Source organism: Anolis sagrei, chromosome 2 (genome assembly GCF_037176765.1).
Source record: "Anolis sagrei isolate rAnoSag1 chromosome 2, rAnoSag1.mat, whole genome shotgun sequence".
Taxonomy (NCBI): Eukaryota; Metazoa; Chordata; class Lepidosauria; order Squamata; family Dactyloidae; genus Anolis; species Anolis sagrei.
Genome location: NC_090022.1, coordinates 170,048,165 through 170,075,116, shown reverse-complemented (window position 1 = coordinate 170,075,116; position 26,952 = coordinate 170,048,165). Strand labels below are relative to the sequence as shown.

The window sequence follows — 26,952 nt, the reverse complement described above, 5'->3', positions numbered from 1 at the left end:
TGTATACATAAAAAGAAGGAAAAAAACCTTTGAAATAACAAAGAGAGAAAGTAGGAAAAGAGTAAAAGAACATAAAATAAAGAAAAAGGAAAAGAAGGAAAAGAAAGAGGGAAGAGAGAAAAAATAGAAAAACAGGGAAAAAATCATAAAAAGAGATATACAAGACTTGTGATTTCCTAGGTATCTTCCATGTGGATTCTTCCTTTTCCTTCTTCTATTCTTGTATCATTCCTGTTTTCCTCTCCATATTTATTTATTTATTATTATTTGCAGCTTTTATATTCCACCCTTCTCACCCTGCAGGGGACTCAGGGCGGATTACAGTGTACACATATATGGCAAACATTAAATGCCAATTTTGACATACAAACATGTACAGACATACACAGAGGCTATTTAACTTTTTCTGGCCGCCAGGGGAGCTGTCGCTTTGATCGTCCATCTGCGACGCTGATGAAGGACTTCCGCATTCCCCGCATGCTTCCCCGTTGGAATGCTTTGCTGGAGTCTTCTTTATGGCCTCATCAGTTAATTTAGCCTCCCCACACTTTAAGGTCACTATGCTGCTGTTCTTATGTTTCAAATATTCTGTCACTTTTGTCCAGTCCGTCTCTTTTATTGGGGTTCCTTTGTTTTTTGATATTAAGTATGTCAATCTATTTCTTTTTTTATTGGTTTTGTTTTACAAAGTTGCATTAAAATCACAGGGAAGGCTAAATGGGAAATGTGGAGGGCGGGGAGGGAAGGGGGGGGGGAAGGAGGATGGGGGGGGGTGTAACTTCCAGGTTCCCTCAGGGTGATTTGTCTATCATACAATTCTACATTTGTGTATGATTTTTTTAAATCTATACATAGTATATACTTATTACTAAATGTCTCTATTCGGACATATAATCATACACACATTTTGAACCCTTGCTTGAGTCAGATATTGATTTCTTCTTTCATACATTTCCTGAATTCCTTTTATAAGTCCATTATATATATTCTTATTTTCCCCTCTTATAAATTCCAGCACTGCTTTCCAGTCTGTTGTCTGGGGTTTTGTGTGATTTTGCGAGATTTTTTGTGTTAGTATGTCCATATTAATTATATCCATTATTTTTATTGTCCATTGTTCAATTGTTGGTACTTCTTTTGATTTCCACCTTTTTGCTAGAGTCATTCTTGCGGCAGCAATTAAATAGAAAAAGATCTTGTCCTCGTTCTTTTCTAGTTTATTGTCCAGTAATCCTAATAGTAGTGCCTCTGGTTTTAACTCAAATTTTATTTTAAGGATTTTTTCTATTGTTTTGTGTATTAGAGTCCAGTAACCTTTAATTTTTTTGCAGCTCCACCACACGTGCATAAATTTGCCTTTCACTTTTTCGCACTTCCAGCATTGGCCTTTAGTTTTATTTTTGGAGATCTTTGCAAGTGTCTCTGGTGTTAAGTACCACCTGTAAAAGATTTTGTACCAACTCTCCTTGAGGTCCGTGGCGTATGTGTATTTTATCTTTCTGTGCCAGATCTCTTCCCAATCTGCGAGAGGTATGGATCGGCCTATGTCCCTTGCCCAACTTATCATATTAGTTTTTATTAATTCGGTTTCCGTGGTCCATAGTAACAGTTGATTGTAGATTTTCCTTATGATTTTTGTTTCAGTGTCTAGTATTTTGTCCCAAAAGGTTTTCTTCGTTTCAAAGCCTACTTTTCTATCTATCTTGTAGTTTTCTTTAATCTGGTGGTAATGAAACCAAGAAATAGTCTGATCTATTGAGGCTAGTTCTTCTTATGATTTAAGTTTTATTTCTTGTCCTCTCACTTTTAGTAATTGGTTGTACGTCAACCATATGCTTCTTGGTAGTTCTCTTTTGTGATAGGCCTCATTTGGTGAAAACCACATAGGTGTTCTTTGATACAATTTATTCTTGTATTTACTCCACGTGTGGATGAGAGCGGCTCTTATCGGGTTGTTCCTGAAGAGTTTTTCTCTACTACGCAGGGGCGGCTCATCCATTACGCGAAGTAAGCGGTCGCAGAACACTTTTTTTGCCAGGGGCGCAAAGGCGCCTCTGTAAATGCCCCTTGACCGCCACTTGAGGAGCTCCCCCTCAGCTCACAACAGCTCTAGCAGTCTGGGGGGAGCCTCTGCTTTCTTGCCTCGGTGCCGGGCGATCCTCTTCCCAAAGGGGCCGGGCCCTTGAGCCTCGCCTAGCCCCTCTCGTTCCTGCTCCACCTGGCCACCGGGTGCGCGAGCAGAGCCGCTGCTCAATCGTTCTCCGCGTTCGATCCCTTCCCCATGACCAGCTCCCTTTCCCGATCCCCCGGTGCTCCACCCGCCTCCTCTCCTCTCCCCAATCCGCGGGTGGGCCAAGGGGCGGAGCTGCCGCGTCTGGCCTGCTTCGGGTCCGGAGGCGTGTCTGAAGATCCCGGCGTGTGCACCAAAAGTTGCCTCTTCTCCTGACTTTCTCTTCAGCCATTGGGACCAAGAGAGAGAGAGAGAGAGAGAGCCCCTCCGGCTGGAGGTATCTCCCACCTCCGCTCCCTCCTTTGTTTTTGTGCCTACCTTCAGGAAAGGTGGGCATCTCCACCTCTCTCTCTCTCTCTCTTGGTCCCAATGGCTGAGGAGAAAGTCAGGAGAAGAGGTGACTTTTGGTGCACACGCCGGGGTCTTCAGGCACCCCTCCGAACCCAAAGCGGGCCAGGCAAGGGAACAAGTGCGGCAAGTGTAGTTACTGGGATGTATAGTTCACCTACAATCAAAGAGCATTCTGAACTCCACCAATGATGGAATTGAACCAAATATGGCACACAGAACTTCCACGACGAACAGAAAGTATATATCAATGATGGGTGGTGGGGCGCCAAAATACTGTTTGCTTACCGTTGAAAATTACCTAGGGCTGCCTCTGCTACTACCCTTTTCCCTCCAGAGGTAGGCATGCCAACCCTGGGTGATGTCGTAACCTTCTGGGGCCAGGATCTTCCTTTTTCCTAATTTTGCCCAGTCTCGCAGCCAGGTCAAGGCTGCCGCATCATAGTAGAGTTGAAGTTCTGGCAGGGCAAGGCCTCCTCTTTTCTGGTCGTCAATTAAATATTTGGCACTTATCCTGTGTTTTTTACCTCTCCACAAGAATTTAATTATGTCCTTTTGCCACTTTTGTAACAATGTGTTTGACCTGAGTACCGGAAGCGTCTGGAATGTAAATAGCACATCTGGTAATATGTTCATTTTTATTACCGCTATTTTCCCCAGTAAGGAGAGATTCAAGTGTTCCCATTTCTGTAGTTTTCTTTTATTTCTGACCATTTCTTCTCATAATTATTCTTCATCAAGTGGATGTTGCAGAGAGCAATTATTACACCTAGGTATTTTACTTTTGAGGCAATTTTAATTCCTGTTCTTTCTTGTAGTATTGCTTTTCTCTCCTTGTTCATATTTTTTGTAATAATTTGTGTCTTTTCTCTATTTATCTTTAAGCCTGCCACTTCTCCATATTTTTCTATTTCCATTAACCATTTGTTTGTATTATCTAACGGATCTTCTACGAAGCAGACTATATCATCGGCAAAAGCGTGGACCTTACATGAGTATCCCTTGGTTCTTAGTCCTTTTAACTCCGTGTTGTTTCTGATGCTTGTTAATAGCAGCTCGAGAGTCAGAATGAATATCAGGGGAGAAAGTGGACATCCCTGCCTCGTGCCCTTAGAGATAGGGATATTTAGTGATTGCTGACCATTTACTAATGTCTGCAATTTTCGTCATCCAGTCTTCTTTAGGGATCTCTTCTTTTTTCCAAACTTGCATAACAAATTCTTGCTGCCATGTTTAAAAGGAATAGAAGTTTGTCAGTATTTTTATCTAAATCTTGATCTATTATGCCAAGCAGAAATACCTCTGGTTTAAAAGGAATTTTTATCTTTAGAATTTCCTGTAATATATCAAAGGTCAGTGTTTTTAATGATATTTTTGTTAGGTGCCCAACATCACCATTATCATTCTGTTCCAGGCATTAGAAGTGGAGCTGTGTATTTGATGCTGTGATTCATGTTTCCTCCTAGCTAATTCAAGAGATTTACTTTCCTGTTTCCGATTTCTTCTTGGTGAAACTAGAGTTACTTTTTGGACCAGTTTCCAGAATTTGGCAATTCTGCCAGGAGGATTCTGGGAACAGTGCTCCAAAAAAGTATGATTTCTAAGATCTGAAAATATGTTGTTTTGCGTTTCAACCATGGAAGAAATGGAGGAAGGGACCTTGTCAGCCCAACAGGAGTACTTTGTAAGTAGGAGAGTCTAGAGCAGTGATCCCCAAACTCTAGTTCTCCATCTCAACACCCAAAAGCTTCAACCGCCTTGGCCAATGATCAAAACATCTGGCAGACCAAAGAGTTTGGGAAACACTGCTCTAGAGCCAAATTGATTCATAGTTAAAGCTCCTGCATATTGACCCAGGAGTGTGGGAGAGAAGCTGCTGTATGGCTGGGAGTCAGTGTAGAGGAAAATGTTCAGAAAGTGTATTCATGGAAGAACAAGAGAGGAAGAGTAAAAAAAGAAATACCAAGCAACTCTTCTGACATGTTGTCCTTGCAGCTGTCCGTGGCCCACAGGATTTAGAGACAGCGGCAGTCAAGCGTTTTCCTTCCGTGGGAAAATGGTTTGCAGTTCAGGAGATTGATATGTAAACACAATGCAGTCTTAGCAGCATAAGCACAAAGGTTTGGGCAGCAACATTAATAATAATGATAAATAATAATAAATAAATAAAACTTTATTTATATCCCGCTCCATCTCCCCCAGGGGGACTCAGTGCAGCTTACATGAGGTCAAAACCTGCATCTTGAATTGGGCCCGGAAAATAAACGGCAGGCAGTGGAGCTCCTTAAACAGGAGGATTGACCGCCCTCTGTAATTCGCACCAGTTAATAGTCTGGCTGCCGCCCGTTGTACCAATTGGAGTTTCTGGGCCATCTTCAAGGGCAGCCCCATGTAGAGCGCATTGCAATAGTCCAATCTAGAGGTAACTAAGACATGGATTACCATGGCCAAATCCGACTTCATTAGGTATGGTCGCAGCTGGTGCACGAGCTTCAGTTGTGCTAAGGCCCTTCCAGCCACCACCGATGCCTGAGCTTCAAGCGTCAGCACTGAATCTAGGAGGACACCCAAGCTGTGGACCTGTGATTTCAGGGGGAGTGTAACCCCATCAAGCACAGGTTGCCACCCTATACCTCGACCCGGCCTATGATTAAGAGGCAGAGTGAATGCAGGATTTGCAATACTACACCAAACGTGTCTCTAACTGTGAAGTCAGTTAGGTGTCTCCCTAACTGAGAAGCTCTGCCCTTTGTGACTACCCAACGGAGCAGACTTGGATGATGCTAACAGTTCTTGCCTCCCTTCCAGACTGAGCCCCAGTTCTTCCCTTTTCCATATATTTTGGAGGACGGAGTGAAAGTGAGACATTCATGGTTTGAACTATGCTAGCAGAAATAGGAAAGAACATTTTGAATTGTGTGCTACCGTTCCCTTGATTCAGACAGAGTTATGGCTGGACAGCTGTAATGAGACACCAAAGCCATCCTGGGCCATCTCAAGAATCATATTATTGTCCACCTTTCCATAGTAGTTTCTCTGTCACGTAGAAAGACAGCAGATCTCTTGCCACAAAAAGACAAGGCATGGGATGTGTCCTCACAGTCCTCCTGCCTGAACACCCATGTACCAATATATCCATGCTGGAATCAACACACTGCACATATTTTACGAGGGGTATTTTTTAAGTAAGGTCCGTTTGAACATAAGTACACAACGAAAGTTTATTTCAAAAAAGTAAATTTATTTTCAGAAAGTACATACTTCACTCTATTTTTTGACATTGTTGCCAAGTTTGTTCAAACACTTATCATACCTCTGAACCAATTTTAAAATACCCTCTTCATAAAAACTTGCTGCCTGCTCCGATAACCAAGAGTTCACTGTAATCAAAGAAGGGCAACCGGAGCGGTCCTCACCATGGACGTTGTCATGGCCATCTTTGAATTGTCATACCCACTTACGCACTTTGCTTTCACTCATAACAGTATTACCGTACACTTCACAAATCTGAAGAATTTCTGCAGCAGGCAGGTTCCTTGCTGACAAAAACCGTATCACTGAGCGAACCTCACATGCGGAGGGTGAGTTGATAGTCTTAAAGCACAGAACAGAACTGTACAGGTTAGCTACAGAGCGGAAACTGAGCACAGTTGTTTCCGAGGCATGCCGGTACACGACGCACGCGCTCGTTGCGGTATGCGTGCGAACTACTAGTGTCTACAACAAAACGGACCTTACTTAAAAAATACCCCTCGTATTTGTAGTCCAAAAAAAAAAACCTTAAAAACAATACAGTAATCAAAATGAAGAACAATTTTAACAAATATAAACTTATTAATATTTAAATGGGAAGTGTGGGCCTGCTTTTGACTGATAAGATTTCTGTTGTTGCTGCTGCTGTTGTTGTTGTGTGTTTCCAAGTCGTTTCAGACGTAGGTTGACCCTGGGTGAGGGCCGGGTAAATGACCTTGGAGGGCCGTATCTGGCCCTCGGGCCTTAGTTTGAGGACCCTTGCACTAGTATGATAAGAGCCCTCTCCATTAAGGACTGAGCAGGGAGCTGGCGATCTCAGAGAGGACTAAGGCATTTTCTGCTTTCCATCTTTGCAGGGATCCTGAAAGACTATTTGCGTGAATTACCCACTCCTCTCATCACCAACCCACTCTACCAAGTGGTGCTGGAAGCCATGTCCAATCGGGCTGTGGGGCAGGAAGCGAAGGAGGCTTCAACAACAACGGCTCTTCTGGACTGCTTACCAGAAGCAGAAAAGGTGAGGATTGGACACAGAGAATGTTGGTTTCCGACCCACATTTCCTGGTTCACAGATACTCCTGCCTTTGTCATCTTCAATGAGGCTAGGGTTGCCAAACTCAATACAAAATGGGATTCTTGTAATTTTGGGTCCTTTCAGACAGCCATATTGTGACGATGTGTAACTTTTATTTTCATGTTTATGTGTTGTTTAGACAGTGGCTGATAAATGGTAAGTATGAAGGAATATATTTTGTTGGAGATGGTGGCTTGGCGTTAGCTGGGTTGCCATAGCAACAGGGGCGGAGCCAACTGCCTCTTCACGGGGCAGCTGTTTTGAAAGTCAGTCAGTAAGCCGGTGAGCTACTGGGAAGACTGAGTCTCTGGGTGGAGATTCAGGGAATTAATTGGTGACCAATGGGGTTACAGAAAAGGACCCGGTAGTGATAAAACTACAGTTAAGAATAAAACTGATAAAACTGAGTTAAGAATCAAGGTTTGGCTGGGAGCCAATTCTGTTAATAAGCCTTTTAGCTTATTTGTTTTATTAGGACAGTTGTCCAGAAGAGTTACATCTGCTTATAGAAACCTCTTGAAGTCTGTGCCTGAGATTACTCATGAAACCTTACTAATGTAACCAATCAAGATTTGTGCCTCTTGTGAAGAAACAGTTAAACATGTTATACTCCTGTTAAAATAAACTTGTTACTGTTTTCCTCAAACCTTGCCTGAATACAGATTCTCTCACGGCAAACAGCCTGCATAAGAAGTAAAGTCAAGCCAGGGACAGTAAACGCTACGCTATCAAATGAATAAAGCCTTCTGTAATTAATAGTCCCTTTATAAAATAGCTCCTAAGCCGATATTGATCGTTGCCTGGCTTTCCTCACAGATTAGGTGGCAGTAAGCTTTAACCACACTCCTTCACACATATAATCCAGAATATCAAGGCAGATGGAGCCCCCGGTGGCGCAGTGGGTTAAACCCCTGTGCCGGCAGGACTGAAGGTCTCAGGTTCGAATCCAGGGAGAGGCAGATGAGCTCCCTCTATCAGCTCTAGCTTCTCATGCGGGGACATGAGAGAAGCTTCCCACAAGGATGATAAAAACATCAATTCATCTGGGCATCCCCTGGGCAACGCCCTTGCAGACGGCCAATTCTTTCACACCAGAAGCAACTTGCAGTTTCTCAAGTCGCTCCTGACACGACAAAAAAAAATCAAGGCAGATAATCCACAATATCTTGAGTCCGCACTGCTATATAATCCAGTTCAGTGTGGATTTTATCCAGCTGTGTGGAAGGGGCCTTTGTCCCGAACAGATTGAGAAACATTGTCCTGCTGCTCAATCTGTTCAGGATAAAGTTACAGTCATCACATCCTGTATCCTGTTTGGCAGCTCTAGCCCCATAGGGTAGAATAAAACTATCAAGCCAGACCAATGTACCTGTCTTCCCTTTCCTTCTAACCTCAAACTTTTAACTGCAGCCATTCCCTTCCAACATGGCACTCGCTTCCCCCATGGAGAATGGACAGACAAGAACAGCAATATGCTCTGTTCTTGCTGCTGCTTGCATGCCCATTCATCCTCAGGCACCGAAATTTAGGTGATTGTATCATTTGTAATCATGACAAACTGGATTGGGTCCTTCCAGTTTTCTGGTTGAAAGTGATGGTCCAAATTTTCTGGTGCCTTTCTTCCTTCAAACCACCAGGATTTTTTCTTGATCTTGCTGCTATTCTTCTGAGATGAGGCCCAACCTGGGGCCAAAGTCAGACCTATTTGGCAAAGGTTGGCCTGAGACAAGTTGCTTGCTTCCATTTTTTTTAGGCTACCCTGACCATGCTGCTGGACCACCTCAGCCTGGTTGCCTCTTTCCATGCCTCAAACCGCATGAACGCTCAGAATCTCGCTGTGTGCTTCGGGCCTGTGTTGCTGAGCCAAGGAGCAGGAGGGGCAGGGGCCCGCAGCCCCCACCTGCAGCATCGTACCATCACCAGCACCATGGACTTCAAGAACCATATTGAAGTGTTGCATTACCTACTTCAGGCTTGGCCAAGTGAGTATTATTTATCGTGTCATCAGAAACCAGACCATTGTATTACATTTCTAACAGAACAAAACAAACAAACAGATAAAATACAGCATTTGTGAGTTTGGTAGTTGATTAAATGTCCTTTGACCAGTATCTGGCCACTTGGAATGCCTCTGGTGTTGCCGCAAGGAGGTCCTCCATTGTGCATGTGGCAGGGCTCAGGTTGCATTGCAGCAGGTGGTCTGTGGTTTGCTCTTCTTCGCACTCGCATGTCGTGGATTCAACTTTGTAGCCCCATTTCTTAAGATTGGCTCTGCATCTTGTGGTGCCCGAGCGCAGTCTGTTCAGCGCCTTCCAAGTCGCCCAGTCTTCTGTGTGCCCAGGAGGGAGTCTCTCATCTGGTATCACCCACGGATTGAGGTGCTGGGTTTGAGCCTGCCACTTTTGAACTCTCACTTGCTGAGGTGTTCCAGCAAATGTCTCTGTAAATCTAAGAAAACTATTTCTTGATTTAAGTCGTTGACGTGCTGGCTGATACCCAAACAAGGGATGAACTGGAAATGTCACTGCCTTGGTCCTTTCACTATTGGCTGCTACTTCCCGGCGGATGTCAGGTGGTGCAATACCGGCTAAGCAGTGTAATTTCTCCAGTGGTGTAGGGCGCAGACACCCTGTGATAATGCGGCATGTCTCATTAAGAGCCACATCCACTGTTTTAGTGTGGTGAGATGTGTTCCACACTGGGCATGCGTACTCAGCAGCAGAGTAGCATAGCGCAAGGGCAGATGTCTTCACTGTGTCTGGTTGTGATCCCCAGGTTGTGCCAGTCAGCTTTCGTATGATATTGTTTCTAGCACCCACTTTTTGCTTGATGTTCAGGTAGTGCTTCTTGTAGGTCAGAGCATGGTCCAGAGTGACTCCCAGGTATTTGGGTGCGCTGCAATGCTCCAGTGGGATTCCTTCCCAGGTGATCCTCAGAGCTCGAGATGCTTGTCTGTTCTTAAGGTGAAAGGCACCTGTCTGTGTTTTAGATGGATTAGGGATCAGTTGGTTTTCCCTGTAAAAGACAGTAAGAGCACCTAGAGCTTCGGAGAGCTTCTGTTCTACCATCTCAAAGCTCCCTGCTTGAGCGGTAATGGCACGATCATCAGCATAGATGGAACTCTCTGTCCCTTCTGGCAGTGGTTGGTAATTTGTGTAAATGTTGAACACTGATGGAGCGAGCACGCTCCCCTGAGGCAGGCCGTTCTTCTGTTTCCGCCATCCGCTTCTCTGGCCCTGAAACTCAACAAAAAAGCTCCTGTTTTGTAGCAGGTTTCCTATGAGACGGGTGAGGTGGTAGTCCTTTGTGATATCATACATTTTTCTCAGGCCAAGTGAGTGACCCCAGAGGACAGGGTGGTGGGAGGCAAGAGAGTGAGAGTGGCCTGCTACCCTAACAAGCAATGGCTGCCCAGAGGAGGCTTTCTCCCACAGCTCAGAAGGCACTCAATGTTTTTATTTGATTACTAGCCATCCCCTGCCATGTGTTGCTGTGGCCCAGTCTGTGTATATGTGTTTTGTGTCTGTGTATATGTGTATATATGTGTGTATATGTGAATATAGAATCATAGAATCATAGAGTTGGAAGAGACCTCATGGGCCATCCAGTCCAACCCCCTGCCAAGAAGCAGGAATATTGCATTCAAATCACCCCTGACAAATGGCCATCCAGCCTCTGCTTAAAAGCTTCCAAAGAAGGAGCCTCCACCACACTCCGGGGCAGAGAGTTCCACCGCTGAACGGCTCTCACAGTCAGGAAGTTCTTCCTAATGTTCAGATGGAATCTCCTCTCTTGTAGTTTGAAGCCATTGTTCCGCGTCCTAGTCTCCAAGGAAGCAGAAAACAAGCTTGCTCCCTCCTCCCTGTGGCTTCCTCTCACATATTTATACATGGCTATCATATCTCCTCTCAGCCTTCTCTTCTTCAGGCTAAACATGCCCAGTTCCCTAAGCCGCTCCTCATAGGGCTTGTTCTCCAGACCCTTGATCATTTTAGTCGCCCTCCTCTGGACACTTTCCAGCTTGTCAACATCTCTCTTGAATTGTGGTGCCCAGAATTGGACACAATATTCCAGATGTGGTCTAACCAAAGCAGAATAGAGGGGCAGCATTACTTCCTTAGATCTAGACACTATGCTTCTATTGATGCAGGCCAAAATCCCATTGGCTTTTTTTGCCGCCACATCACATTGTTGGCTCATGTTTAACTTGTTGTCCACGAGGACTCCAAGATCTTTTTCACACGTACTGCTCTCGAGCCAGGCGTCCCCCATTCTGTATCTTTGCATTTCATTTTTTCTGCCAAAGTGGAGTATCTTGCATTTGTCACTGTTGAACTTCATTTTGTTAGTTTTGGCCCATCTCTCTAATCTGTCAAGATCGTTTTGAATTCTGCTCCTGTCCTCTGGACTATTGGCTATCCCTCCCAATTTGGTGTCGTCTGCAAACTTGATGATCATGCCTTCTAGCCCTTCATCTAAGTCATTAATAAAGATGTTGAACAGGACCGGGCCCAGGACGGAGCCCTGCGGCACTCCGCTCGTCACTTCTTTCCAAGATGAAGAGGAAGCATTAGTGAGCACTCTCTGTGTTCGTCCACTTAACCAATTACAGATCCACCTCACCGTAGTTTTGCCTAGCCCACATTGGACTAGTTTCCTTGCCAGAAGGTCATGGGGGACCTTGTCGAAGGCCTTACTGAAATCCAGGTATGCTACATTTATTATTATTTATTTATTTATTTTTTGCATTTATTGACCGCCCCTCTCAGCCCGAGGGCGACTCGGGGCGGTGAACAGCAACAAAAAAGGACAGTGTACAATAAATCAAGACAATACAAACCAGACAATACAAACATAACATATACTTATACTAAAAATCCGCTTCGTCAAGTCCTGGGGTCATAGCCAAAATTCATAGTCCTAGTTCATTCCAGTGTCGTTTCAAGATACACTCAGTTGAAGGCCTGCTCGAAGAGCCATGTTTTCAGGCCCCTACGAAAGGCCATCAAGGAGGGCGCCTGTCTAACTTCAACAGGGAGGGTGTTCCACAGCCGGGGGGCCACCACCGAGAAGGCCCGCTCTCTCGTCCCCGCCAGGCGTGCCTGTGAGGCAGGCGGGACCGAGAGAAGGGCCTCCCCGGATGATCTCAAGGCCCTCGTGGGCTCATAGGCCGAGATGCGGTCTGCAAGGTATTTTGGGCCGGAACCGTTTAGGGCTTTGTAGGCTAACACCAGCACCTTAAATTGGGCCCGGTAGCGGATCGGCAGCCAGTGGAGCTGGGACAGCAGGGGCGTTGTATGCTCTCTGCGTCCTGCTCCCGTTAACAACATGGCTGCCGCGCGTTGGACTAGCTGAAGCTTCCGGGCCGTCTTCAAGGGCAGCCCCACGTAGAGAGCGTTGCAGTAGTCGAGGCGGGATGTCACCAAAGCGTGTACCACCGTGGCCAAGTCAGACTTCCCAAGATACGGGCGCAGCTGGCGCACGAGCCTAAGCTGTGCAAATGCTCCCCTGGTCACCGCTGAAACCTGAGGCTCCAGGCTCAGCGATGAGTCCAGGGTCACACCCAAGCTGCGAACCTGCGCCTTCAAGGGGAGTGCGACCCCGTCCAGCACAGGCTGTAACCCTATACCCTGTTCGGCCTTGCGACTGACCAGGAGTACCTCTGTCTTGTCTGGATTTAGTTTCAGTTTGTTCGCCCTCATCCAGACCATTACAGCGGCCAGGCACCGGTTCAGGACTTCGACGGCCTCCTTAGTAGCAGGTGGGAAGGAGTGACAGAGTTGGACATCATCTGCGTACAGGTGACACCGCACCCCGAAACTCCGGATGATCTCACCCAGCGGCTTCATGTAGATGTTAAACAGCAAGGGGGACAAGATGGAACCCTGAGGAACGCCACAGATCAACGGCTGTGGCGCTGAACAGGAGTCCCCCAGCAACACCTTCTGAGTACGACCCTCCAGAAATGACCGGAGCCACTGCAAAGCAGTGCCCCCAAGACCCATCTCTGCAAGGCGCCCCAGAAGAATACCGTGGTCGACGGTATCGAAGGCCACTGAGAGGTCCAGGAGCACCAACAGGGACACACTCCCCCTGTCTAGCTCCCGGCGCAGATCATCCACTAAGGCGACCAAGACCGTCTCGGTACCATGTCCCGGTCTGAAACCAGACTGTGCCGGATCCAGATTATCCATGTCTCTCAAGAATACCTGGAGTTGTGAGGCCACCACGCTTTCCATGACTTTGCCCAAGAAGGGAAGATTGGAAACAGGCCGAAAGTTGTCCAATTTAGTGGGGTCGAGTGATGGTTTCTTCAACAGCGGCTTTACAACAGCCTGTTTTAGGCTCGCTGGAATCTTGCCTTCCCGAAGGGAGGCATTAACCACCACCGTTACCCACTCGGCCAATCCCCCTCTGGCCTCCTTCAGAAGCCAGGATGGGCAGGGGTCTAGGATGGACGTGGTGGGTCTCATTCCTCCAAGTATCTTGTCCACATCCTCGGGTTTCACAAACTGAAAAGAATCCAACAAAATCGGACAAGCAGGTGCTTGTGTCACATCCACAGAGACTGCATCTAATGTGGCGTCCAGCCCAGAGCGGATCAAAGCGACTTTGTCTGCAAAGAACCGAGCAAATGCTTCACAGCGCGCTGCCGAGTTGTCAGGGCTCCCACCTGAAGTCGGGGGAGTTAAAAGACCTCTGACCACCCGAAACAACTCCGCTGGACGGTTTTTTGCAGACGCAATAGTGGCCGCAAAGAAAGTTTTCTTTGCGGCTTTTATTGCCGCGGCATATGCCCTTAAAAAGGACACAAACCGTGTTCGGTTTGGCTCGCTTGGGTCTGAGCGCCACACGCTCTCTAGAACCCTCTTCTTTCGCTTCATCGCTGCCAGCTCCTCAGTAAACCAAGGGGCTGGTTTAGCTCGGTTACTCGAGAGGGGACGTTCCGGAGCGATCTTGTCAATAGCCCTGGTCATCTCCCCATTCCAGAGAGCGACCAAGGCCTCGACATGATCACCTACCGCGGCGGCGGGAAACTCCCCAAGAGCCGTCAGGAATCCACTCGGATCCATTAGCCTCCTGGGGCGGACCATCCTAATGGGTCCTCCACCCTTGCGGAGGTTAGGGGGCGCAGTGAGCCTAAATCTAATCAGGAAGTGGTCGGACCATGGCAACGGAGAGATAGACAACTCCTCCACACCGCCACCCTGCTCCCATCCCTGACAGAAAACCAAGTCCAATGTGTGTCCAGCACAGTGGGTGGGGCCAGTTATTCGTTGGGACAGCCCCATGGTTGCCATGGCGGACATGAAGTCCTGAGCCGCACCTGTGAGGGTTGCCTCGGCGTGGATGTTGAAGTCCCCCAGCACAAGAAGCCGTTGGGACTCCACCGCCAGGCTCGAGACCACCCCCGCTAGCTCAGGTAGGGAGACTGTAGTGCAGCGAGGTGGACGGTACACTAGCAGAATCCCTATTCTGTCCCGGTCACCCACCCTCAGGTGGACGCATTCAAAATTTGTGGTCTGCGGGATGGGGCTCCTGGTTAGATGGATGGAATCTCTATAGACCACTGCGACACCGCCTCCCCGTCCTCCGGCTCTTGGTTGGTGTTGCACGGAGAAACCTGGAGGACAGAGCTGGGAGAGGTTTACGCCCCCCGCTTCATCCAACCAGGTCTCCGTGATGCACGCCAGATCTGCCCGCTCCTCCAGGATTAAATCCTGGATCCAAGATGTCTTTCCGTTGACAGACCTGGCGTTCAACAACACCACCTTCAAGCCAGAGGGCCCGCTCACCTGGTTACACCAATTTACCTTCGGAGACCGATTGGGAATAGTTAATTTAGATAAGCGGTCCGAATTGAGCCGAATTCGAGGTCTCCTTCTCCCGCATCTCCTCCTTCCCACCACGACCTCTATGGGGGCCCCTCGGCTAGTGGAACACCTCCCTCCCTCCATGCCGCAGTTCCGAGCCATACGATCCCTTTCTCCTACACTTGTTGTTAGGCTTATAGGTTCTTGCCAACATCCCCTCTCCCCCTCCTCCCCCCTCCCCACCACATCTTCAATCATAGGCTCCAGAACACCACCCCTTCTGCCCCCTCCGCTACAAAAAAGCAACAGGAACAATACACAAATGGGGGCAGGGGACCACATGGGTAGCAGCAATACAGATGGTAATTGATGTTCCGACTACTACAATGGGACAGTTCATAAAGTGCTTAGGATTGGGAGCAATTCGTCAGTAATCGTAATGATCGTAATTAGTTAGCAGCAGCACACATTCATAAAGGCACATTAACAAAGTGCAAGGTCTAAAGGCACATTAATAAAGTGCAGATCTCAATAAAGTGCTAGGTCTAAAGTGCTATACTTAGTGATAATAAAGTGCGGCACAGAGGGACGGGGAAGGGGCGTAAGTGCTGGTGCAATCTGGCAATCGATGGCAGGCGCCTAAGTGCTCTATCCTATTACAGATGGCAGATGACAACAATGACTGCCAGGAATGGACTGGTTGGTATTATACAACTCCCTATTATGGGTGGTAATGGTGGTAATTAATTAAATATTGCTATGACCCCAGAGTATCTAGACGGATTGTAAGCCAGCGGATGGGCTTCCGGAGTTGGTAACTCGGAGGTGGGGCAGCACAGATAGACAGTCAACACTCTTGCTCAGCGAGAGAGCCGGTCTACACATAGGTGGTTCTACACAATGGTCAGGCCCCTGTAGGAGGCACGATGAGGCCAGTCAGCAATGGGCCAGGCAACACACGTTGATCTCTACCGGGGTGGTTCCCCAGGGACCCGGTCTCCGTGTCTCCGTGCCTGCAGGGCGGATTCGCCCAAGGATGGAAAACTCGCCTAAAGCTGGAAGGTGGGGGCGGACTTGCCCGGCACACGATGATCCTCACCGGGCGGCTCCTCTAGGATCCTGGCCTCTATGTCGGCGGGGTGGACTCGCTTGCAGATGGAGGGCAGGGGTGGATTCGCTTGACGAAGGAGGGCAGGGGCGGGTCCGCCTGAAGATGGAGAGCAGGGGCGGACTCGCCCGAAGGTGGAAACAGCCCCCCGGACTCGCCTGACGGTGGAAAACAGCCTCCCGGCCCAGCCGCGGCTCGGCGCCGGCACTGTCCTACCAGTAGCGGCTGTGGAGGCCGGGGAGCGCCCGGCCTCCCCACCCAGCGACCGGCGGTGTAGCGATACAGCGGTCCGGCGGCGGCGGTCACTCAGCGGTGGCGGCCCTGCGTTCGGCTTCTCCACCCGCGGCAAGCAGCGCCAGGTCTCTTCCCCCAGCCGCCTGCAGTGGCGGTGGCTCGGCGGCGGCGACGCGGTCCGGCTGGGCCAGGCCGCGCTCGGCCTCTCCCCTCGGCTGCCGGCGGTGGGGTGGCGATGGGGTGGTTCGACGGCGGCGTTGGTCCGGCGGCGGCCGGGCCGTGTTCAGCCGTGTTCAGCCTTCCCCCTCAGCTGCCGGCTGCCGGCGGTGACTTGGCGGCGGCAGCAATCCCGCGGCGGTCCGGTGGTCTGGCCGAGCAGCACTCGGCTTCTCTCCCGGCAGCGGAGTGATTCGGCGGCAGTGATTCGGCGGCAGCCCCCGACCTCACCTTTCGGCGGCCGGCGGCAACGGCGCTCCGACCGTCCGGTAATGGCGGCGGTCCAGCCGCTCCAATGACGGTCGCCCCGCCAGCAGTGGCGATGGGGATGGGGCTAGCGGCGGCGACAGCGGTCTGTCCTGCCAGGCCCGGGATCCAGGCGGCGCCGGCGATGTAGACCAAGCCGCAGTGCTGAGTAGGCCGCAAGGTAGGCCGGGGTAAGATGGCGGCGGGTGTTTCCTTCTCCCTTCTCCCTCTCCGCTTTTTCCGGCTTTTCGTGGCTCTTTCGACTCTCCTCCCCTCTGTCGGGGGTCCGGAGCTTGAGATTCCTCTCACCCCTCGATTTGCGGGTGGTGGGCGAGGGGGAGGCTCAGGATCCCTCCAGATTAAGATTTTTGGCTGAGCAGCATAGCGTTTTGCTGCCAGCCACCATACCACGGCATTCCCCGCATCTACCCAGCTTGTAGCTCTATCGAAGAAAGAGATCAGATTAGTCTGGCATGACTTGTTTTTGATAAATCCATGTTGACTATTAGCGATGACTGCATTTGTTTCTAAGTGTTTGCAGACCACTTCCTTAACAATCTTTTCCAGAATCTTGCCCGGTATCGACGTGAGGCTGACCGGACGGTAGTTGTTTGGGTCGTCCTTTTTTCCCTTCTTGAAGATTGGGACCACATTGGCCCTCCTCCAATCTGCTGGAACTTCTCCCGTTCTCCAAGAACTCTCAAAGATGGTTGCCAATGGTTCCGAAATGACTTCCGCTAGTTCCTTCAATACTCTGGGGTGTAGTTGATCTGGCCCTGGGGACTTGAACTCATTAAGAGCGGCCAGGTATTCCTGGACGACTTCTTTCCCAATTTGGGGTTGGATGTCCTCCAATCCCTCATCCACTCCATCTTGCTGAGGTTGAAGACTCTCTTTTTGTCCACATATATGTGGTTATGCACATGCATTACAATGTATTTTCTATTTTTTGACTTTTAAGCCTCTTCCGCTGTGTTTTTCAGTGTTTTTGTTAGTGATGGTCACTTGTTGGCCTGATAGTAGTATTGTGTCCAAATTTGGTGTCAATTCGCCCAGACGTTTTTGGGTTATGTTAATCCCACAAACGAACATTACATTTTTATTTATCATAATGAGTACCTTAAAAACAAAAGAACCAATGAACGAAATCACACCAAATTGGGCAACAAAACGTCTCATAACCCAAGGAGTGACCATCACTCAAGAACTATGATTTTGTCATTTGGGAGGTGTAATTGCTGGGATTTATAGTTCACCTATAATCAAAGAGCATTCTGAACTCTACCAACGATGCAATTGAACCAAACTTGGCACACAGGACTCCCCTGACCAACAGAAAACACTAAAAGGGTTTGGTAGGCCTTGACCTTGAGTTTTGGAGTTGTAGTTCACCTATATCTAGAGCAGTGCTTCTCAACCTTCCTGATGCCGCGACCCTTTAATACAGTTCCTCATGTCATGGTGACCCCCCAACCACAACATTATTTTAGTTGCTACTTCATAACTGTAATTTTGCTCCTGTTTTGAATCGTAATGTAAATATCTGATATACAGGCTGTATTTTCATTCACTGGACCAAATTTGGCACTAATATCTGATACACCAACATTTGAATGCTGGTGGGTTTGGGGGAGGGTTGATTTTGTCATTTAGGTGAAGTAGTTGCTGGGATTTATAGTTCACCTACAATCAAAGAGAATTCTTAACTCCACTAATGATGGAATTGAGCCAAACTTGGCACACAGAACACCCGCGTCCAACAGAAAATACTGGAAGGGTTTGGTGGACATTGACCTTGAGTTTTGGAGTTGTAGTTCACCTACATCTAGAGAGCATTGTGGACTCAAACAATGATGGATCTCGACCAAACTTGGCATGGATCCTCAATATGCCAAAATGTGAACACTGGTGGAGTTTGGGGAAAATAGACCTTGACATTTGGGAGTTGTAGTTGCTGGGATTTCTAGTTCAACTACAATCAAAGAGCATTCTGAACCCCACCAAAGGTACAATTGGGCCAAATTTCCCACACAGAACTCCCCATGACCAACAGAAAATAGTGTTTTCTGATGCTCTTCAGTGACCCCTCTGACACCCCCTTGCGACCCCCTCAGGGGTCCCGACCCCCAGGTTGAGAAACACTGATCTAGAGAGTGCTGTGAACTCAAATAATGATGGATCTGCAACAAACTTGGTACAAATACTCAATATGCCCAAATATAAACACAGATGGAGTTTGGGGAAAATAGACTTTGACATTTGGGAGTTGTGGTTATTGGGATTTATAGTTCACCTACAATCAAGGAGCACTCTGAACCCCACCAACGATGGAATTGGGCCAAACATCCCACACAGAACTTCCATGACCAAAAGAAAATACTGTGTTTTTGGTGACCCTTCTGACACCCCCCTGGCGACCCCCCCCCCCTCGGGGTCTTGACTTCCCACATTAGAAGTGCTGCCTTAAGGCCATCCAGTACAACTCCCTTCACCAGGGCAAGAAAACATAATCAAAGCCCTCCTGACAAAGGGCTGTCCAGCCCAGGCCCGTAACCAGGATTTCGATTCGGGGGGGAGGGCTGAGTTTGATTCAGGGGGGGGGGGGCTGAGTCTGAGTGAAAGAGGGTCTACCCTAGCAAACCTTTTGTATCGTTACCCCAATACCCCCATCACAATTTTCTATGCTTTGCTCAGTCCACCTGCTTAATGTGTTTTCCTTTTTTCCCAGCTCCCCGCAGGAAGAATGAGGAAGAGCCCCCCTTGCCCCAACGCCAGTGCCGTCCCCCTATGACTCTGCCACTGCTGCAGACCACTGTTGTGGCCCGGAGCCGCCCTCGAGGCCTGGAAAGCCCTCCTAGCAACCGCTACGCTGGGGACTGGAGCATATGTGGCCAGCAGTTCTTGGCAGGACCCAAGCTGGGAGCTGGTGACACCGACTACGATGAGGTGGCCGGGAGCGAGAGTGACAATGAGGAGGAGAGGAAGGAGGAGGCGGCACTGCGGGAGGGCCTGGCACACCACAGCCGGACCGTCTTTGTGGGCGACTTCGCCTTGGTGGAGGAGCCAGAAGCCCCCTTCAACCCTCGGCTCAATCTGAAGGATTTTGATGCCCTCATTTTGGACCTAGAGCGAGAACTCTCCAAGCAAATCAATGTCTGCCTGTGAGCCCTCCCCATAGGATAGAAGGACGCTCTGCAGTGCCACTTCTTTTCTTTGCCAAACTCAGGCAGGCTTCAGCTTGAGTCCTTATCAGTATTCTCTCTGTTCCTGGCTCTTTGAACCCAGTGAGCAGACCTTATTTTTGTTCCTATTGTCGTGTTACGGTTTCCTTGCCCAGGGATGAAGAGCCAGGGTGAGTGCCATCGCTGGATGGCTCTCAGGGTGCAGCCATTGAGGACGGAGGGATGATTTCCAACCCCGGTGGCTTGTATCTATCTTCACGTACTTCCAAGGAAGAAAGGAAGCAATTGGTGTTTTCATTAATTTGCTTGAAAAGATGATATCGAATAAGTATTATTTATGTAGCACACTTTCCTAATCATTCAGAGCACTTCAACAACCTTTGAGTGTAGCACAGTACTCTTATCTTCCCTTATTATAGACCGAACTCATGTTGTCTTGGCTAACCCTGAACAACTTGGTGAGACAAGGTCTGGAGCTGCAGTTTCGATGGCTCATAGCTCATGCTTTCACCACCGAAGGGGACCCTGGGCCAGAGGGTTTCAGTGGGGCTTCATTCTGTTGGGTGAGCCTCTGGTGATCTTATCTGGGAGCAATAGCATTGTGGTCAGCAGTGGGATCTGGGCCCATATTTCCTATGACAAAGTCCAGCTGCTCCTAGAAAGTTAAAATGGCTGCTCTCAGACCAAGCATTGGAGCCTTCAAAAACACTCCTCTAAAAAGGTAGGCAGGTCCCAGTTTTAGGAGAAGCCAAGGCTCAACTTGAAGCTTGGTGGGGTTCAGAATGCTCTTTGATTGTAGGTGAACTATCAGCCGTCCCCTGCCACGCGTTGCTGTGGCCCACATGGGGGTTCAGTGTGGGAGGTTTGGCCCAATTCTATCATTGGTGGTGTTCAGAATGCTCTGTGATTGTAGGTGAACTATAAATCCCAGCAATAACAACTCCTAAATGTCAAGGTCTATTTCCCCTAAACTCCACCAGTGTTCACATTTGGGCATATTGAGTATTCTTGTAGAGTTTGGTCCAGATCCATCATTGTTTCAGTCCACAGTCATCTTTGGATGTAGGTGAACTACAACTCCAAAACCAAAGGACACTGCCCACAAAACCCTTCATAGAATCATAGAATCAAAGAGTTGGAAGAGACCTCATGGGCCATCCAATCCAACCCCCTACCAAGACGCAGGAATATTGCATTCAAAGCACCCCTGACAGATGACCATCCAGACTCTGCTTAAAAGCTTCCAAAGAAGGAGCTTCCACCACACTCCAGGGCAGAGAGTTCCACTGCTGAACGGCTCTCATAGTCAGGAAGTTCTTCCTAATGTTCATATGGAATCTACTTTCTTGTAGTTTGAAGCCATTGTTCTGCGTCCTAGTCTGCAAGGAAGCAGAAAACAAGCTTGCTCCCTCCTCTCTGTGGCTTCCTCTCACATATTTATACATGGCTATCATATCTCCTCCCAGTCTTCTCTTCTTCAAGCTAAACATGCCCAGATCCTTAAGCCACTCCTCATAGGGCTTGTTCTCCAGACCCTTGATCATTTTAGTCGCCCTCCTCTGGACACATTCCAGCTTGTCAATATCTCTCTTGAATTGTGGTGCCCAGAACTGGACACAATATTCCAGGTGTGGTCTAACCAAAGCGGAATAGAGGGGTAGCATTACTTCCTTAGATCTAGACACTATGCTCCTATTGATGCAGTTCCACTGCTGAACGGCTCTCACAGTCAGGAAGTTCTTCCTAATGTTCAGATGGAATCTCCTTTTTTGTAGTTTGAAACCATTGCTCCGCGTATTAGTCTCCAGGGCAGCAAAAAACAAATTCATTCCCTCCTCCCTATGACTCTCACATATTTATACACTAGCCGTCCCCTGCCACGCGTTGCTGTGGCCCACATGGGGGTTCTGTGTGGGAGGTTTGGCCCAATTCTATCGTTGGTGGCATTCAGAATGCTCTTTGATTGTAGGTAAACTATAAATCCCAGCAACTACAACTCCCAAATGTCAAGTTTCTATTTTCACCAAACTCCCCCAGTGTTCAAATTTGGGCATATGAGTATTCGTGTCGAGCAGGGGTCCTCAAACTTTTTAAAGAGAGGGTCAGGCAGAGGTGGCCCTAGGTAATTTTCAACGATAAGCAAAGAGCATTTTGGCGCCTCTCCCCCCCCCCCCCCCCCAAATCACTGATATATATTTTCTGTTCGTTGTGGGAGTTCTGTGTGCCATATTTGGTTCAATTCCATCATTGGTGGAGTTCAGAATGCTCTTTGATTGTAGGTGAACTGTACATCCCAGTAACTACAACTCGCATATGTCAAGGTCTATTTTCCCCCAAGAGCGCCTCAAAAGCGCTCCTGGGCAAAACCAACTATACTGCGAATGCTTACTTTGCTTAATGGGTTAGCCACCCCTGGGGCCAGGTCACAGTCCCTCAAATTGTTAGAGGGCCAGATTATAATTTGAAAAAGCATGAATGAATTCCTTTGCACACTGCACGTATCTTATTTGTAGTGCAAAAACACTTAAAAACAATGCAATAATTAAAATGAAGAACCATGTTAACAAATATAAACTTATTAGTATTTCAGTGGGAAGTGTGGGCCTGCTTTTGGCTGATGAGATAGGATTGTTGTTGTTGTTGTTATTGTTGTGTGCTTTCAATTGTTTCAGACTTAAGCTGACCTTAAGCAAGGGCCGGGTAAATGACCTTGGAGGGCCGTATCCGGCCCTCGGGCCTTAGTTTGAGAACCCCTGGTGTAGAGTTTGGTCCAGATCCATCATTGTTTGAGTCCACAGTGATGTCTGGATGTAGGTGAACTACAACTCCCAAACTCAAGGCCAATGCCCACCAAACCATTTTCAGCTATAAAAATATAAACATTATCAATAAGACAACACACAATTAAAAACAGTAGGGAGGCCAAATGTACAGTTAAAATTGGAAATAATGATAGGACAGAGACGAAAAGGAGATGGTGGTGTTTGCGGAAGGGCATACGAGCAGACCTAAAGAAATGTAAAGTGCTTTGGAGGACAAAGTGCTATGGGATCATTATTCCGGGAAGGCACACTGGAACAGCTCCTCCTGAAGACTGCCAAAGTTGGGGCCTGTCTGCTGTCTTTAGGGAGTGAGTTCCAGAGTCGAGGGGCCACCACTGAAAAGGCTCTCTCTCTCGTCCCCACCAACCGCGCCTGTGATGCTGGTGGGATCAAGAGCAGGGCCTCTCCGGATGATCGAAGGGATCGTGTGGGTTTGTATATGGAGATGGGGTCACGCAGGTAGGCTGGTCCCAAACCGTTCAGGGCTTTGTAGGTAAGCACCTGCACCTTGAATTGGGTCTGGTAAATTAATGGCAGCCAGTGGAGCTCCTTGAACAGGAGGGTTCACCGCTCCCTGTAAGGAGCCCCAGTTAACAACCTGGCTGCCGCCCGTTGGATCATCTGAAATTTCCAGGCCGTTTTCAAGGGCAGCCCCACATAGAGTGCATTGCAGTAATCCAGTCTAGAGGTGACTAAGGCGTGGGCCACTTTGGCCAGATCCGCCTTCCCGAGGTACGGTCGCAGTTGGCGCACGAGACTTACCATCCAGGTAAGACTCTGTCAACCACCTAGGTGGTAATTTTTGGGTTTTTCTGAGTAAGGGATGTTCAGTTTCAAAATGCCTGTTGTGGGACAGTTAGGTCTACAGAGAACAAATAATGATGCACAGAGTGTCAGGAGCAAGCCACAGTTTGCTGCCAAACTGTTGCAAGAACACTTCTGCTCATCTGAGCAATTGGCCCAACAGCAAAGCAACTATGTGAAGAAATATACTATATTGTATTGTCGAAGGCTTTCATGGCTGGAATTACTAGGTTCTTGTAGGTTTTTTCGGGCTATAGGGCCATGTTCTAGAGGCATTTCTCCTGACGTTTCGCCTGCATCTATGGCAAGCACCCTCACTACCTCTGAGGATGCTTGCCATAGATGCAGGCGAAACGTCAGGAGAAATGCCTCTAGAACATGGCTCTATAGCCCGAAAAAACCTACAAGAACCTAATATACTATATTGTTTTGTTTTTTTTCTCAGCATGGTGGAAGAAAATGTGTAAGTTTTCGATGTTGTAGAGAAGGGCTAATTACAGGTGACATTCATGTATGAAGATAGCATAATGGCACCCTTTTTTGGATAGGAAAAGCTGCTTCTAGAAACAGCCCCAAGAATGCTTCACTCTAAGCCTGCTCTTTCAGTGCACTGAATGTTGGAAGCCACGCACGACAGTGTGTATAGAAGTGGGAAGAGTTATAATATATACTTCCTGCAGCTCAGTCCCTCCTCTCAGGGTGTTTTTTCCTGTACAAAAATGGACTGTTGGGCTCCTGTTTACATACATCTGTGTGTTGAGTGCCGTTTGGCCCGTCTCCCTCTTGCCATCGCATCTGCTCAGGAGCAGATCTTGGATTAATGTATTGTCGAACGCTTTCATGGCCGGAATCACTGGGTTGTTGTTCCAACAGACCTCACTACCTCTGAGGATGCTTGCCATAGATGCAGGTGAAACGTCAGGAGAGAATGCCTCTAGACTAGTATTTCTCAACCTGGGGGTCGGGCAGGGTCGTGAAGAGGTGTCAGAGGGGTCAGCAAAGATCATCAGAAAACACTACATTTTGCTGGTCTATGTGGGATGTTTGGCCCAATTCTATTGTTGGTGGGATTCAAAATGCTCTTTGATTGTAGGTGAACTATAAATTCCAGCAATTACAACTCCCAAATGTCAAGTCTATTTTCCCCAAATTCCACCAATGTTAACATTTGGGCATATTGAGTATTTGTGCCAAGTTTGGTCCAGATCCATCATTGTTTGAGTCCACAGTGCTCTCTGGATGTAGGTGAACTACAACTCCAAAACTCAAGGTCAATGTCCACCAGACCATCCCAGTGTTTTCTGTTGGTCATGGGAGTTCTGTGTGCCAAGTTTGGTTCAATTCTGTCATTGGTGGAGTTCAGAATGCTTTTTCATTGTAAGTGAACTATAAATCCCAGCAACTGCAACTCCCAAATGATAAACTCAGTATCACAACGCCCCTCACCCAACCCCACCAGTATTCAGATTTGGGCATATTGAGTATTTGTGCCAAATTTAGTCCGGTGAATGAAAATACATCCTGCAGATCAGATAGTTTACATGACGATTCATAACAGTAGTAAAATAACAGTTATGAAGTGGCAATGAAAATAATGTTGTGGTTGGGGGTCACCACAACATGAAGAACTGTATGAAGGGGTTGCGGCATTAGGAAGGTTGAGAACCACTGCTCTAGACCATGGCCATATAGCCCGAAAAAACCTACAACAACCCAGATCTTGGATTAGTTTGTGTGGTTTCCATCCTTTTTGGAGGAGGGAATTCTCCAGGTGATGAATGGCAGCTTTCTGCTGTCATCTCAATCCAACGAGTTAGAATAAATCGGCATTATCTTTCTGAGCTCTGCTGTACCACTAACATTTTTGCTTTAAGTAGGGAAGTGTTTCTCAAGAGACCAAACTCACAAATCTCTGCAATAGGCAGCATTTGGTTGAGTTAACTCTACAGATGCCTCAGCATCCATGTCTATAAGGGAGATGGAGGCCCCCAAAGATATCTTTCTCCATCTCTGCATATTGAAGAAATAACTAGGTTCCAGTGTCCTCTGTCACAGATTCATAGAATCAAAGAGTTGGAAGCGACCTCATGGGCCATCCAGTCCAACCCCCTGCCAAGAAGCAGGAATATTGCATTCAAATCACCCCTGACAGATGGCCATCCAGCCCCTGTTTAAAAGCTTCCAAAGAAGGAGCCTCCACCACACTCTGGGGCAGAGAGTTCCACTGCTGAACGGCTCTCACAGTCAGGAAGTTCTTCCTCATGTTCAGATGGAATCTCCTCTCTTGTAGTTTGAAGCCATTGTTCCATGTCCTAGTCTCCAAGGAAGCAGAAAACAAGCTTGCTCCCTCCTCCCTGTGGCTTCCTCTCACATATTTGTACATGGCTATCATATCTCCTCTCAGCCTTCTCTTCTTCAGGCTAAACATGCCCAGCTCCTTAAGCTGCTCCTCATAGGGCTTGGTCTTCAGACCCTTGATCATTTTAGTCGCCCTCCTCTGGACACATTCCAGCTTGTCAATATCTCTCTTGAATTGTGGTGCCCAGAATTGGACACAATATTCCAGGTGTGATCTAACAAGGCAGAATAGAGGGGTAGCATTACTTCACTAGATCTAGACACTATGCTCCTATTGATGCAGGCCAAAATCCCATTGGCTTTTTTTGCTGCCACATCACATTGTTGGCTCATGTTTAACTGGTTGTCCACGAGGACTCCAAGATCTTTTTCACACGTACTGCTCTTAAGCCAGGCATTGTCCCCCATTTTGTATCTTTGCATTTCGTTTTTCCTGCCAAAGTGGAGTATCTTGCATTTGTCACTGCTGAACTTCATTTTGTTAGTTTTGGCCCATCTCTCTAATCTGTCAAGATCGTTTTGAATCCTGCTCCTGTCCTCTGGACTATTGGCTATCCCTCCCAATTTGGTGTCGTCTGCAAACTTGATGATCATGCCTTCTAGCCCTTCATCTACAGACTTCGTAGCATCTGCACAAGTGATGTTTCTCTCGGTGCTACAAGTAGCAGACAAAGAATAATGTGTGATAGTGTGTCATGTGTTCTACCACATGAACTGGTTCAGCAGTGACAACACGTTATCAGCAACAATGATTTGGGTCCATATATCATAACGATCCTCAGTATCTCTAGGGGAAGTTCTAGCACCATTTTACATATGTACCTCTTGTACCTCTTCTGATTGATAAAGAAGTCTTGCAATTCTTAGTATTTGTGCCTACCTTTCTACTTGCAGTGCCATTTTCAGCTAGCAGTTTCAGTGAATGAGGAAGCAGCTCTAAATCCTTAGGGCATATAATGGAGCAACATGGTACGGAGGATGTGGGCCTTTGTAAAAAAAAATAATGTGTATGTCCTCATGGACAATTAAAATATTTGTGAAGATATAAACCTGATTATTGGTGCCTCTCACTTTCTGTCTTCCTCTTCACTCATGAATATGTACAGAAAGGAGCTTTATTTATTTATTTACAGTATTTATATTCCGCCCTTCTCACCCCGCAGGGGACTCAGGGCGGATTACAGTGTACACATATATGGCAAACATTCAATGCCAATTTTTGACATAGAAACATATACAGACATACACGGAGGCTATTTAACT

The 26,952-nt window shown here is 47.6% G+C and overlaps 2 protein-coding genes across 2 annotated transcripts in view; both read left to right on the top strand.

Annotated features, from left to right (window-relative positions):
• SYDE1 (synapse defective Rho GTPase homolog 1) overlaps positions 1–22,294 on the top strand; it is a 43,743-nt gene extending 21,449 nt beyond the window's left edge. Inside the window, exons 6-8 of the mRNA XM_067464097.1 lie at positions 6,688–6,848; positions 8,659–8,887; positions 19,252–22,294. Coding sequence (XP_067320198.1) covers positions 6,688–6,848; positions 8,659–8,887; positions 19,252–19,688 — 827 coding nt within the window. The 3' untranslated portion in view covers positions 19,689–22,294. The remainder of the gene's footprint in view (positions 1–6,687; positions 6,849–8,658; positions 8,888–19,251) is intronic.
• The window catches only part of LOC137096102 (uncharacterized), a 234,386-nt gene that overhangs the window by 63,853 nt on the left and 143,581 nt on the right, over positions 1–26,952 (top strand). The gene's annotated exons all lie outside the window — the stretch shown is intronic.